Genomic DNA, 14,239 nt, shown 5'->3' with positions numbered 1-14,239 from the left:
ACTTTGTACAGCAGTCTGTGCAATGAATGGTATTTTTTCACATGAGCCTCTTTTAACCTCTTTATTCACAACTTAGGTCAGCTATGCTGGCATGTGGTTTCCCTTGGGAATCCCAATTATCTATTCATCCTCAAATAGAATTTACAAGTAAAGTAATAGGGCAACTAATTTCTGTAATAAACACGCAGTTTCTGCGAAGCTCATATTCTGAGAAAATAAGATCTACCTGAACACTTTGCTACAATGTAAAGTAGTGAGTGTACAGCTTGTATAACAGTGTAAATTTGCTGTCCCCTCATAATAACACAACACACAGCCATTAATGTCTAAACCGCTGGCAACAAAAGAGAGTACACCCCTAGGTGAAAATGTCCAAATTGGGCCCAAAGTGTCAATATTTTGTGTGGCCACCATCATTTTCCAGCACTGCCTTAACCCTCTTGGGCATGGAGCTCACCAGAGCTTCACATGTTGCTACTGGAGTCCTCTTCCACTCCTCCATGACGACATCACAGAGCTGGTGGATGTTAAAGACCTTGTGCTCCTCCACCTTCCGTTTGAGGATGCCCCACAGATGCTCAATAGGGTTTTTGTCTGGAGACATTCTTGGCCAGTCCATCACCTTTACCCTCAGCTTCTTTAGCAAGCCAGTGGTCGTCTTGGAGGTGTGTTTGGGGTCGTTATCATGTTGGAATACTGCCCTGTGGCCCAGTCTCCGAAGGAAGACATGCTCTGCTTCAGTATGTCACAGTACATGTTGGCATTCATGGGCCCCTCAATGAACAGTAGCTCCCCCGCCACACGCCACGCTTGACACCATCTGAACCAAATAAGTTTATCTTGGTCTCCTCAGACCACAGGACATGGTTCTGCTTGTCTTCAGCAAATTGTTTACGGGCTTTCTTGTGCATCATCTTTAGAAGAGGCTTCCTTCTGGGACGACAGCCATGCAGACCAATATGATGCAGTGTGAGGTATATGGTCTGAGCACTGACAGACTGACCCCCCAACCCTTCAACCTCTGCAGCAATGCTGGCAGCACTCATACGTCTATTTCCCAAAGACAACCTCTGGTGAGCATGTGCACTCAACTTCTTTGGTCGACCATGGCGAGGCCTGTTCTGAGTGGATCCTGTTCTGTTAAACTGCTGTATGGTCTTGGCCACCGTGCTGCAGCTCAGTTTCAGGGTCTTGGCAATCTTCTTATAGCCTAGGTCATCTTTATGTAGAGCAACAATTATTTTTTTCAGATTGCCATGAGGTGCTATTTTGAACTTCAAGTGACCAGTATGAGGGAGTGTAAGAGCGATGACACCAACTTGTGTCATTTCTTCAGTGTCACATGAAAGGATATAATCAAATATTTATAAAAATTTGAGGGGTGTTCTCACTTTTGTGAGATACTGTATATGTATGTATATGTTTTGTGTATGTACATTTGGTATATATGTATATTTATGCAGTATGTAGGAAATTAACTTGTATCAAACTATTATTATTATTTTCTAAAGAACAATGCATTAATATAAATGACAACATATAGTCAATAAACAAATGTTGGTATAATGAATATACACTCCTTACTGAACTAACAATGGCATTCTCAGTAGGGGAAAAATGTCTAATATAAAAATATGTCGTTAACACAGTCACGGCCAAAAGTATTGGCACAATATATTTCTTTGGTTTGCAATTTACAAAAACAAAAAAACTAAATAATTTGCACAATCTTAGCTTATTCCACAAATAAATACTAAAATGGCCTGGACAATGTTATTGGAATCTTTTAGAAATAATTATAATTTGAAGGAGAAACAGTAAGATTTGAAGCAGGTAATTCTTCTTTGCTTTATAATTGTAGGCACCTGTGGTGAGTTGCCATTGCCAACATTATATAAATTACTCATTCAACCAGTATGAACAGAGAAAAATACTCATTATCCTCTTTTGTGTTACCATGTGTACTGCAATGAGCATTGATAGAAAAAAGAAAATCAACAAACTGTCTGGGGAGGTCAGACACAATATAATAGTCAAGCATAGAGGATCTCAAGGCTTCAAGTCCATCTCCAGAGACCTAGGTGTTTTTCCACCATATGTAATGTCATCAAAAGGTTTAAGGCACATGCCACTGTAGTCAACCTCCCTGGACGTGGCCGGAAGAGAAAACCTGATGGAAGATTGCAGAAAAGCATGTTTCCAAAACTGGAGGAAGCACCTTGATCAACTGTCTGACGAATTCAAGTTGGCCTTCAGACAAGAGGTACAACGGATGTATTGTAGGAGACCCGCTGCTGAGAGAGAGACATGAGAAAGCCTGACTGCACTTTGCAAAAACACTCCTGAACATGCCACAGTTCCTCAGGGACCCTCTCCTGTGGAATGATGACGGTAATTCATGGGACAGTTAATAGGTTATATTTTTTGGTTTCAATCAGTTTGAACACATTTATCACTGTAACTTACTTTGTCATTAGAAGGTCATTATTATATAGTTATTAATTTAGGACTTTTGGATTAGATAACCTGCTCAGTACAGTGTGAAGGTTTGTTCAATCATCTGCACAGTCTGTTGTCTACTGACCTGCCCCATCGTGGAAGTACCAGAACATCCTAATCACTCTGGTGTACTGTAGATGCTCAGTTAGACTAGAAATGCAATTTTCAACAGGAAACTTCAAAACCTGCCTACCCTTTCACCTCCTTCGTTTTAACACCTTCTTTTTGGACTCTTGACGAGCCCACAGACGGAGTGGAATAATCTCATTAAAACCGGGGCCAAGTATGAATAATTACGTAGAAGGACATTTTTCCTAACTTGAGCACAGCGCTGCATAGTAACCCCTGTGATTTGGTGAGAAAGAGAAGTGACTCGCACCAGTGAGCTGATGAATAGAGAACATTGTTAATTAGGCGAATGGCTGTGTGTAGCACAGAAATAGAAAGCTTGGATAGTTGTTGCACTTCCCAGGCTGAGCTCCTCAGGAACTGTTCATTCGCTATGAAGCAGAATTCAATTTGACAAACATTTAACCTCGAAAAGGCTTAAACAGTAGGTACATACACATACAGGTTTGGAAAGCAGAAAGTTATGATTGCCCAAATTAAACTCTAGTTGTTATTTAGCAGTTTTACTGTTTCCCTAAATGAAAGAAGCAGTGTTTCTTGGAATGTCATTGTATCTGTAAAGGGTTTTTGTAGCTTTTCTCTCGAGTGGGAGATTTTTTTCTCTCAATTCGGCCTCATTGACCGAGACTCGGAAAAGAGTTGACAGCGTCTTAGCATCAAAGGCTACACTGTGAAATTAAAGCGCATTGAATTAGCCTAAAAGGCTCTGTAAGCTGTTATTACAGAGTTGGGCGGTGAATACTAATGCAATTGGCAGACATTAACCCTATGGGAGGTATGGACATGCCACACACTGCAACTCTGCAGGTATTTCCATTCATAAGAACTGAATTGTGTAACTGGAACAAAATGCAAGACAATACTATTGAAATGACACACAACCCACTGAAATCTGTCTACATAAAGAATATGAGTGTTTGCACTATCCTACAATGTATCACATGGAATCAATATGTTTCCTTTATGGTTTGTAGAGCGTGGTACTTATATGCTCCCAAACCTACAGGACAATGGTTTTTACGGAACAGGACCGGAGAGCCCTTCTACAGAAGCATTTTAGATGATGACCAGTGGCTAGTAAATATGCCGTGTTATTTGAAGGACAGAGGAGTGTTCCCTGTCCTGTCCTTCTTGTGGATTAGCAGCCCCGGATCTTCTCTCGTGACAGACCTGTGGCTTCACACCATATTAAGCAGAATTTATCACCCATGGTGGACAGCTGTTGATGGCTCAGTGATATGCTATTTCACAGACATACTGCCTTACCGGTGGAAGTAATGATGCCATTTCTTTCTTATCTCAGCAAGATGAACTATGCCCCCACCCACCAACGCCGTCAGCCCCCACCGTCACCCCATGTTCACTCACACAGCACCCCCCCCCCCCCCCACCCCGCCATAGCAGATTACATCCAGGTTATTTCTGCTTCTTCTCCTCGTTCCATGATTATTATTCCGTTACAGAGATTGCCTTTGGATCCCCGTGCTCACTCATCTGTTTCCATTGAGCGGCCGTCCTCAGTCAATGGTGGGATAATGAAGGAGCAGGATGAATTGATTAGAATGTTATCTAAGGTGGGAATGACCTCAGAAGGGGAGTGTGTGTGTGTGGGGGGGGCATTAGTGTTATGTGTCTAACTTCCACAAACCCCTTCCTCCATCAGATAAAGGTATTAGAAAATATAACAATTTAATTAAGTACCATTTCTGAGAGTGCCTCATGTCCCCTCTTGTTGTTCAATGGAAAATTGGATTGATAATTAAGGCTAGCATCACAATTCCAGAAGTCTTAAGACACAACAGGGAAAAAAAGCATTCACGTGTCTAGCAGGCCATACAGCATTTCATTTTCTTTACAGTTACTGCAGGAAACTGCTGTGCAGGGTATCAGCGGAGTGAAAAAGTAGAGAATAAGAGAAAATGCTTAAAGATGTTTTGGGGTTACAAACAGTTTCCTAGGAATGCAGCCATACTAAGTGGTCTTATAAAAAAGGCTAACAAAAATCCTAAATGGCAGTCTGGATGCACTGACTGGCCTGTTAAGTTTGAATAGGCAGCTGCTTCTTCAAAATCTATTTTCTCAGTTCAGTCATATGTCTACCTTTCTGAATTAGCCTACACCAAGATTTCCATAGAATTACCACTTGGACAAAGTTCATGGGATACGCATGCCTCATTAAGTCACGCCCAGCATGTCTGTCAGTGGACTCACAGTCCAGTTTTACTTGATAGCAAGTTAAATGGGTAGGATAAGAAATAGGCCACAAATGCATGAAAACAGTATATTGTGTCCAAGTGGTGTATTGAACAGCATTAACACATTCAGGATTATTTTCCCTCCAATAAATTGAGATGACAAGCGCATGTACCCAAAGCTGTGCGGGGGCTCCGGAGGTGTCTGTCCACTATGCCAGTGTCCATTAGAGCATCTTTCTCTACCCGGTACCCCACCACATTGACAGACTAGAGAGAAATACATTTGAAAGATTATTATTCACCACATAAATGCCCACTATACAGTATTTATATTCATTGCAGATCCAATCTTTATTCCAATTTATTCCATCTTTATTATTTTTTCTCTGCTGGGCCTGTGATAGGCTGCTTGTTTTATAGAGGAGCAGTAAAACACTCACAAAAAAACGGTGCTCTGTTCTTCTAGTGCCAATACACTGCTCCAGATAGTTCTGGTCCAAGTCAAACAATGTTTGTATCTTGGTTTTTACACTTGATTCTTTTGAAACAATGTTGGTGCAGTATGAAAAAGACCCCTTAAAATTACCCCTGAAGCAAACCGAACTTAAAACCTAAATAGTCGGACTGCAGTTAGGCGGAGTGTCGTTTGGTTGAAAACACACTTCAGCAGGTTTGCTTTCATGCACCAGGCTAAAACACTAATTTCTACACTTTACCTTTAATATTTGTTAAAAAAAAACTCAAGAGAACAGAGTACTTCATTATGTTGGTAACCAATTTGTAATAGAAATAAGCCACATCAGGGGTTTGTGGGATATGACTATACACCACAGGTAAGTATTGCCACCTTCTGGTTTGTAAGACATTATAAATTCTCTCTATATTTTAATACATATTTATATTTTTGCATTTCTAATGCAAAAAATCCAGCACCGCCTATTGGTTAAGATATTGACAACAATTAATAATGACTGGTATAGGAGTGCTATAGGTAAACTCTTGCTTCTGGTCTTAAGATGGAGTCACTATGACCTATTACGTTGCTCTACAGCTCCGGAAAAAAATAAGAGACCACTGCACCTTTTTCTTTCCTTTCCAAAAAAAGTTGAAAAGGAAAGATTTGAGTCAGGATAAGAAGGGTTCAATGTGCAGTGGTCTCTTAATTTTAACCCTTCTGTTCCTCACTCAAAACCTTCCTTTCCAACTTTTTTGGAAAGGAAAGAAATAGATGGTCTCTTAATTTTTGGCAGTGGTCTCTTAATTTATTCCAGAGCTGTATGTGAGGTGTCATCTTTGGGATGGAACACTGAAACGTCTGTTTTCAAAACATCCCATGGAAGTTCTCATAAGAGAAGATTTTGAACTGTGGTGCCCCATACATTTCCATCATAGCCTCCTAATCACGACTCTTGTTCCCAATTGTCGTATTTAACTACTCACCTCATGCAAATGTCCTCTGAATTTGAAGTTTGAGTTTAGTTTGTCTTACTAAAATAGGAAATGGAAATGTGCCACGCCACTCCTGTGTGTTTTTGTGCGTTACATAGGCACATATACACACAGACAAATACACACACGCACACATATGATACAAGTCAGATCCATAGTCCCCTTCATCGTGGGGGACTAATCAAGTCGTTTTTTACTGGGTGACTTTTAATTTAGTCATTTTCTATTAAGGTATCTTAATTTTTATGTACGTTTTCATGTTTGACAATTTTTTACTCTTCCTTCCACTGACTGGACTGTTTAAAATAGTTTTCCTGGTTTTGCATCTTCCTCCAAATATGTGATCCATATCTCTGGATCCTCTTCATGCAAACTGTTCCACAAAGATCCCTGCAGCATACTTGGGAAAGTTTCATTTCATTGAGGGATGCTATTTATTTTTTGTCATGAATGAAAAATATAATTATATTGGTCTTGAGTCCAAAGTTTTAAAATAGTTACAGGCACATGGGATAATTATAAGTATGACCGCAGCCTGAGTAATCAAAGAATCTGGGTATGACAGGCTTCTTTGTAACTTCTTCACTGGCCATCCTCATATTACTCACACATTGAACAGGTCATTCTCTGGTCAAGTTAAGATCTCTAAAGCAGAAACAGAGAACGCTATGGTCTGTTGATTACTCAATTACCTAAGTCACAGCATCCTGAATGAAACCACTACAGAAATTAATATAAACACGTAACTGCCAACTTAATATAAAATAATAATATCATCAAAACATCATATTTTGGTTCTCAGCTTCAAATTTCTATCACATACATTAAAATGATCTATTTCATGAAAAGTTTCTCTTTTCCATCTCGTCTTTTTTTCTGCTTCACACTAATCCACATTCACATTCATTTGTGATTGAACGTGTCCCATTCAAGGAATTGGCATCATCTGTTTTCATTACAACATTGAAACATAAAGCTGTTGGACCAACAATAGCCCTGATGTTTTAGTTGTGGTCGTCTATTTGAAGACAACATTTAGTTTATCTCCCCATTACAGATTAAATCTACTGTAACTTAATTTTGTTTGTACAATTGATTTGTTTGTACTGCTTGTGGAGGTAATTGAGTGTTCTTCCTTGACATTGCTTTCGCTGTGTGAACACAATAACATTGCCCTTGGCTTTATGTACGTGCATCAGTGATTCCTTTCTCCCTTATGCTGTATATGCTGACATTTGCATGGTTTTGTTTTGTTTGTTTAATTATTATCTACCCTCCGTTCAATTATAATTTTCCCCTGGACCTAAATATGGGACTCTCTTTCCTTCCCTCTTTTCTCACTCCCTCTCTCTCCTTCCGTCTCCCTCTCTCACTCCTTCCGTCTCCCTCTCTCACTCCCTGTCTCTCTGTGGGACAATTGGGGTGTCATGACATGCAAATGCAAGTGTGCACGAATGCCCTAGTTTCTTATAAATAGACATTTGTGTATGATCAAGTATTAAAAAAAAGGACCGCTTGAAGAGAAGGTGTTTTGTAGAGCAAAAGCGTTCTGTTTCATAGTACACGTCATCGGCTTGATTTACTCAGCCGTTCTTTTGCTGTAGTTCTTGACAGTATGGATGCCCTTGCAATTCACATCTCTGCGTGCTAGTGGACAGGGATAGGCTTTGGGGGCTTATGGTTAATGCCTGAACACAACTTCTCCCAAAATCTGGTATTTTGGTGGAGGGCTGTTGTCTTCAGTGTCGAGCAGGTGTCTCTCACAGACACACACACGCATACATACACGCACACACACACACCTTTGACTTTGTTTCATGAAAGGGTATGGTTTGATCAGGCTGAGAACGCCTTGCTGTAACCCATGGTGAGATATATGTTCTGGTATTGGTTGTTTCCCTATACAGCGGAATGCTGATCATTAGAGCGTTTCTGCTTCATAACCTCTATGGTTATTCATGCATAACATGCCTTGTGCTGCAAATCCTACTTGTCATGTTTATCACTTTCCTCTCACATACATTATCTTGCATCCTCTATTAAAGAGACTGAAGCGCTGTTGTATTCTCTCCCTGGTTCTCTGTCTCCCTTGATTTGTGTGTCGGTCTGCGGGTCATTTCCTGATTATTCCAAAAGCAGTCCGACATTTGTAGTTTCTTTGACATATTCTCTCTCAAATGTTTTGCAAAACTGTTCACCCATGTAGCTTCATCTGACTTGATGCACCTGAATTGTGGTAACTGATACACTTTTCAATGTTGCGTTCTTGTGTTGTATTTTCCATTAACTTGTGATCCACATAGCAAATGTGATTTGACAGAAAGACACTGAGAGATAACCAACCATTCCGCTTCTTTTCCTCTCCCCACAGCTAGCATTGTGAGAAGCCAGCAGTGGTGTGATATGATGCCTTGCTTGGAAGATGAAGGCTGTGACCTCCTAGTCAACCAATCAGGCTGGACCTGCACACAGCCGGGGGGCCGGGTGAAAACCACTACGGTAAGACGTGGCAACATGATCTGTCACGAACCGAGTGACCAGAGTCTTAAGACCTGTTTCCCTGTGATGGGTTTCCAAAGCTCTGAGGCCACTGTGGATACATTCAGAGCTGCCATAATACCAAACGCTAGTACAAATCAATTGAGTATAACTTTCTATATGCTCATGGCTGATATGAATGAAGTGTTCATGTGGTAACAGAAAGGAAACCATAGCTTAAGTGTGTTGATTAAATAATTCTTACTCATGCACACGTAATCCCACTCACTGAACGAATGGCGCTTTTGTCGCTCTCTTGTCAGGACATCAATTTCATCGGTGATTAAGGAGCTCCATTTCAATTGGTTTATTATGCAGCATTAATTTGCAGCCCCATCAAAAGCATGTTGTCTGAATGTAGCAGACGGTTGTTCATTTATAACAACGCCATATAGCGTTGCAAAAACACGTGCTTTGCAGGCCATGAACCAAATAGGTTTTTGATTACATTTTAACATGCTCAGAGATTATGCAAAATGCTTAAAAGATATGCTAAATTATTGTATATCAAGACTATTCCCCAAACAAATATTGATGTTTCAAATATAAAGTATACTTAGACTGATCATACTATCCTATAAAACTGACATGCATGGATATGTCCTCTGAAAATTACATGGATTGTGTCATAATAGTGTTACTGTCAGCACAGTCACACAGCTTAAAAGGCATGTGCCAGTGCTACTTTTATTAATATTTGGTCAAGGAAGCAGTGTGATAAGAAGCAGCTTGGCAAGATGTGCATCGGAGGACACAGGTCTCTTCAACAAAACATAACTATAAAGAAAAAGAACATTTAAAAGTAAAAAAAAGAATGTTTCCCTGACATATTTTCCTGGATCTCTTTTTTAATTGCATAAAAAGTGCTAGACAGTCATTCGGATTCCCATGTAATATTGCATTTTTGAGTGACTGGAAATCAGCCATTTTGTAAAGTGGTTGAAATAATGATTGCGTACTCGGTCGTCAAAGGAGAGAGTAATTAATTTATTTATTGCAGCATTGGATACTCTATTGTTCATGACGTAACAAACTCGGTATACCAACTCGATCTCAAAGAACCTTCCGGTCGTCCTCCACTTGATAGTCATCGCAGGACAGAATACACATCACAGTACTGTAAGCCCATTGGCTAATTACTGTCACGCTTTGACTGAACGTGATTTCCCACTGTACGGATAAACAGATGTTCTGTTGTGAACAAAACATAATACGCATACATTCATATACTTCAACACTTGACAAAAACAACATTTCCAATATATTTACAGAAGCTGCTAACAGAAAACTTCATGGAAAAGTATTGTAACTTTGAAGTAACCAAATCACAATAAAAAATGCAGCTGCAGAGATCACATTAGGTTGATTACCACTGACCTGTTCATGTCAGCTACAAAATAGGTCTGAAATTAGAAATGTTTGTTATCGAAGTAACATGAGGCTACTAACAAGGTTCTAAAGAGGCCAAATTGTTGGTGTTAGGAGCACATAACCTTGACCCCTGAGGATGGAAACAAATTAAAATGGTCTAATGATTCATATTTCAAACTATTTGCTACATCTTTTTGGAGAAAGCCAAAGGATGCCTTCAGGCCACAGTTAAATCTGATGAGAGATCCGTAATGGTTTGGGCAGCCATCTCATGGGAGTTTTTGTGTTGGAGGTGGTCTCAAGGATGAGCCTACTCCTTATTTGGTCCTTAATATTGTGTTTCCATTATTTTATCCTCTCGTTCTATTTCTTTTAAATAAAAAAAGAAATTATTCTCTCATGCAAACTATTAGGAAGTCTGAAGAGAAAAACTGAGTGGGCAAGAAACTAATTTGGTGACACTTGTTGTAGTTGTTTTTCGCGACCAAGACATCAATAAAGCAATGGATTGCATTGTTTTTAAATGTTGGTAATTTAGCTAGCTTGCCCAAATGGAAAAAAAAACAGGCCAGTTTAAATTAAAACTATGTAATCCAAGTTTGGAGATGATTGAAAAACATGATTTTGAGTTTATTTATCAGGAGCTCTTATCCAGAGCAACATAGATCAGTGAGTGAGTAGATGTTTTTACTGGCCCTCTGTGACAACTCAACCCACAACCACGGCATTGCAAGAACCATGCTCTTAGCATTGCAAGAACCATGCTGTTATCTGGTGAAATACATGGGATCATTATACGTTATGATTGTATATTTCTATGTAACCATTATCAGTAGCAACCAAAACCAAAATCCTTCTAACATACTGGTCATAAGGTCGGTCTGCCAACTATTATGAAAACGTCAATGGATCAGACACAATTCTCTGAATTCCCTCCGGAAATATCCTGATGGCTGCCATAGTTGGTCATGCATGCTCAGGTCCTCAGTGTCATGGTTCTCCATCAGAGACAGGAGGTTGGTGGGCTGTCAGTCTAGTCACTGAATAATGAAACCTGTCAGCTCAAGGATGGCTTTCAAAGTCCAGCATTTTATGCACAGAAATGCTCTGATCAGGCGCCATTGCTTTCAATGGGGCCTGTTTAAAAAATGGACAGGGGGCAATAGGGAACTGCTAACCCCGTAAATTCTTTGTCAAATAACTCACAGTTGTCTCTTGTTGGACAGTTAAAGCAATATTCTCTATGGCGGCAGCTGACTCCATTTTGTGCCAACTGTTGCTGATGCTAAGGGATTCTGCGATGTAACCACAAGGATTTAGCAGGGATAAGCCTTTTTTCTAATTTAGCTACAAACAGACCTGAAAACTTAAACACAGCTCAGGCGGTCTACAAAAATTGTTTTGGAAGTGAATACATTTACAGTATCTCACCAATGTGACTACACCCCTCACATGTTTGCAAATATTTAATTATGTCTTTTCATGTGACAACACTGAAGAAATGACACTTTGCTACAATGTAAAGTAGTGAGTGTACAGCTTGTATAACAGTGTAAATTTGCTGTCCCCTCATAATAACACAACACACAGCCATTAATGTCTAAACCGCGGGCAACAAAAGTGAGTACACCCCTAAGTGAAAATATCCAAATTGGGCTCAAAGTGTCAATATTTTGTGTGGCCACCATTATTTTCCAGCACTGCCCTCTTGGGCATGGAGTTCACCAGAGCTTCACAGGTTGGGGATCATGCTCTGCTTCAGTATATCACAATACATGTTGGCATTCATGGTTCCCTCAATGAACTGTAGCTCCCCAGTGCCGGCAGCACTCAAGCAGCCCCAGACCATGACACTCCCACCACCATGCTTGACTGTAGGCAAGACATACTAGTCTTTGTACTCCTCAACTGGTTGCCGCAACACACGCTTTACACCATCTGAACCAAATAAGTTTATCTTGGTCTCATCAGACCACAGGACATGGTTCCAGTAATCCATGTCCTTAGTCTGCTTGTATTCAGCAAAACTGTGTATCATCTTTAGAACAGCCATGCAGACCAATTTCAGTCTGCGGCGTATGGTCTGAGCACTGACAGGCTGACCCCCTCCCACCCCTTCAACCTCTGCAGCAATGCCTGCAGCACTCATACGTCTATTTCCCAAAGACAACCTCTGGACATGTCGCTTAGCACGTGCACGATAACACCAAATTTAACACACCTGTTCCCCATTCACACCTGAGACCTTGTAACACAAACAAGTCACATGACACTGGGAGGGACAATTGCTAATTGGGTCCAATTTGGACATTTTCACTCATGGGTGTATTCACTTTTGTTGCCAGCAGTTTAGACATTAATGGCTGTGTGTTTAGTTATTTTAAGGGGACAGCAAATTTACACTGTTATACAAGCTGTACACTTACTACTTTACATTGTAGCCAAGTGTCATTTCTTCAGTGTTTTCACATGAAAAGATATAATCAAATATTTGCAAAAATGTGAGGGGTGTACTCACTTTTGTGAGATACTGTTTATAATGAAGGTGACTCAATTATATTGAACCCATTCACCCACCCGACTAAAGTATATATAACATTGCGTAGGATTGTGCAAGTCACTGCAAAGTAACCATCCACTGAGTTCGTTCTGAATGGCCTCTAGCCCCAGGTGGGTGGAGTTTGCATATTAACATTCCATTGGTCTTTTGTAGAAATCTCCAACCACCCAAGGAACTGGGCCAAGCAAAATGTTGGGCCCAGTTACATTTCCATCAAAGAACACTGTCTATAGATTGTTGCAAACATTTATCTGATTATACAGAAATAGGTAGTCAACAATGATAACTAGAACTGCAAAATATGTTCTTACGTAATTCTTAAAATTATTAACGGTTATAGAACTTTATCATCTTGACATGAGTGTCTATTAAATGACTGGGTTCTCTAAATGATCATGGAGAGCCTTGGGTGTGGGGGCATCCGATCCAACCCCATTGTAATAATTGTGTTGTAACTTATCAGTGCTCTAGTAGAACCTATTAGTACAATATGGTTTACTAGTGTAGGGTTGGTATAAAATGCTCTCAATAGCAGAGTGCAGTTGCTCTAGAGGAACCTAAATCCAACCTTTAGATTACATGATAACCTTAAGTTGATGTGTACGAAATGTCACGTTTTTTATTAGACAGTAAAAATGAATATTACAGCCTCAATTTACTTTAAACCGCTTTAATGTGAAATTCCTTTTACAGTCAGAAAGTTACAAAATTAAAGTAATTAAAAAGATTTTACTCAAACTGATCATGTCCAAACATTCTCATTCTACAACTCATTTTTCAAATTCCTTCTACAGATCTATTTTTGAATTCATCTAAGATTACCTAGTATGTCTATGAATTCCTTAGAAAAGGCTGACTGGTTATATCGTGGTCCACCCACTCAAACTCTCTCTGATCTTTTGTATTCCTTGATTTGAATGTCCCTCACAGTGTAACAATCATATCTTCTGGCATTCAGGGGGTGCTGAATCATGCTCAGACTTAGTATCATGTTCAAATCAATTCCTTGTGCGTGTACAATATCTGCATATTGTCTCATCTAAAGTGGTGCACATGTAATTGGGCCCACCACCAGTTTCTCTATCTTGCTAAGATCGAGACTTACTGAGAGAAAGAAGGAAAGAGGCAAAGACAGCCGACAGAGAGGAGGTATCACAAAAACCTGGGGTGAGACAAGGTACCAGCCAAATCACCTCGGGATACATGCTGACTTTTCTGACCGTATAATGGGCTAACAATGGCAGAGGAATTTGCTGCTATGGCAATATTTCATAGCCTTTTTGCTGTATAGTGTAGTGTATAAACTATAGTACCATTTATCTTTGGGTTCATTCAGTGCTTCTTTGAACCCCAATTATGGCATAGTTTACATAATGTACCAATCTTTTAAGCTTGAAGCTAGGAAGAAACATATTTTCATTCAGGGGAATTACTTGGGAATTGTGGCAATGGTTATTCATTCCTTACTTGGTCAAGGATCTGTCTTTAGTAGCTTGTT

General features: G+C 39.8%; 1 protein-coding gene across 2 annotated transcripts in view; it reads left to right on the top strand.

The window, feature by feature from the left end:
* The window catches only part of LOC105028774 (chemokine-like protein TAFA-5), a 92,136-nt gene that overhangs the window by 61,253 nt on the left and 16,644 nt on the right, over window positions 1–14,239 (top strand). For both annotated transcript variants that reach the window (XR_002196531.3, XM_020044955.3), the window contains exon 3: window positions 8,644–8,771. Coding sequence is in view for 1 of the 2 variants with exons in the window: in XM_020044955.3 (XP_019900514.1) it covers window positions 8,644–8,771 (128 nt within the window). In the remaining variant the exon portion in view is untranslated. The remainder of the gene's footprint in view (window positions 1–8,643; window positions 8,772–14,239) is intronic.

Source organism: Esox lucius, chromosome 19, assembly GCF_011004845.1.
Source record: "Esox lucius isolate fEsoLuc1 chromosome 19, fEsoLuc1.pri, whole genome shotgun sequence".
NCBI classification, from domain to species: Eukaryota; Metazoa; Chordata; class Actinopteri; order Esociformes; family Esocidae; genus Esox; species Esox lucius.
The sequence above is the reverse complement of the archived record's forward strand: the minus strand, read 5'-3'. Positions and strand labels throughout refer to the sequence as shown.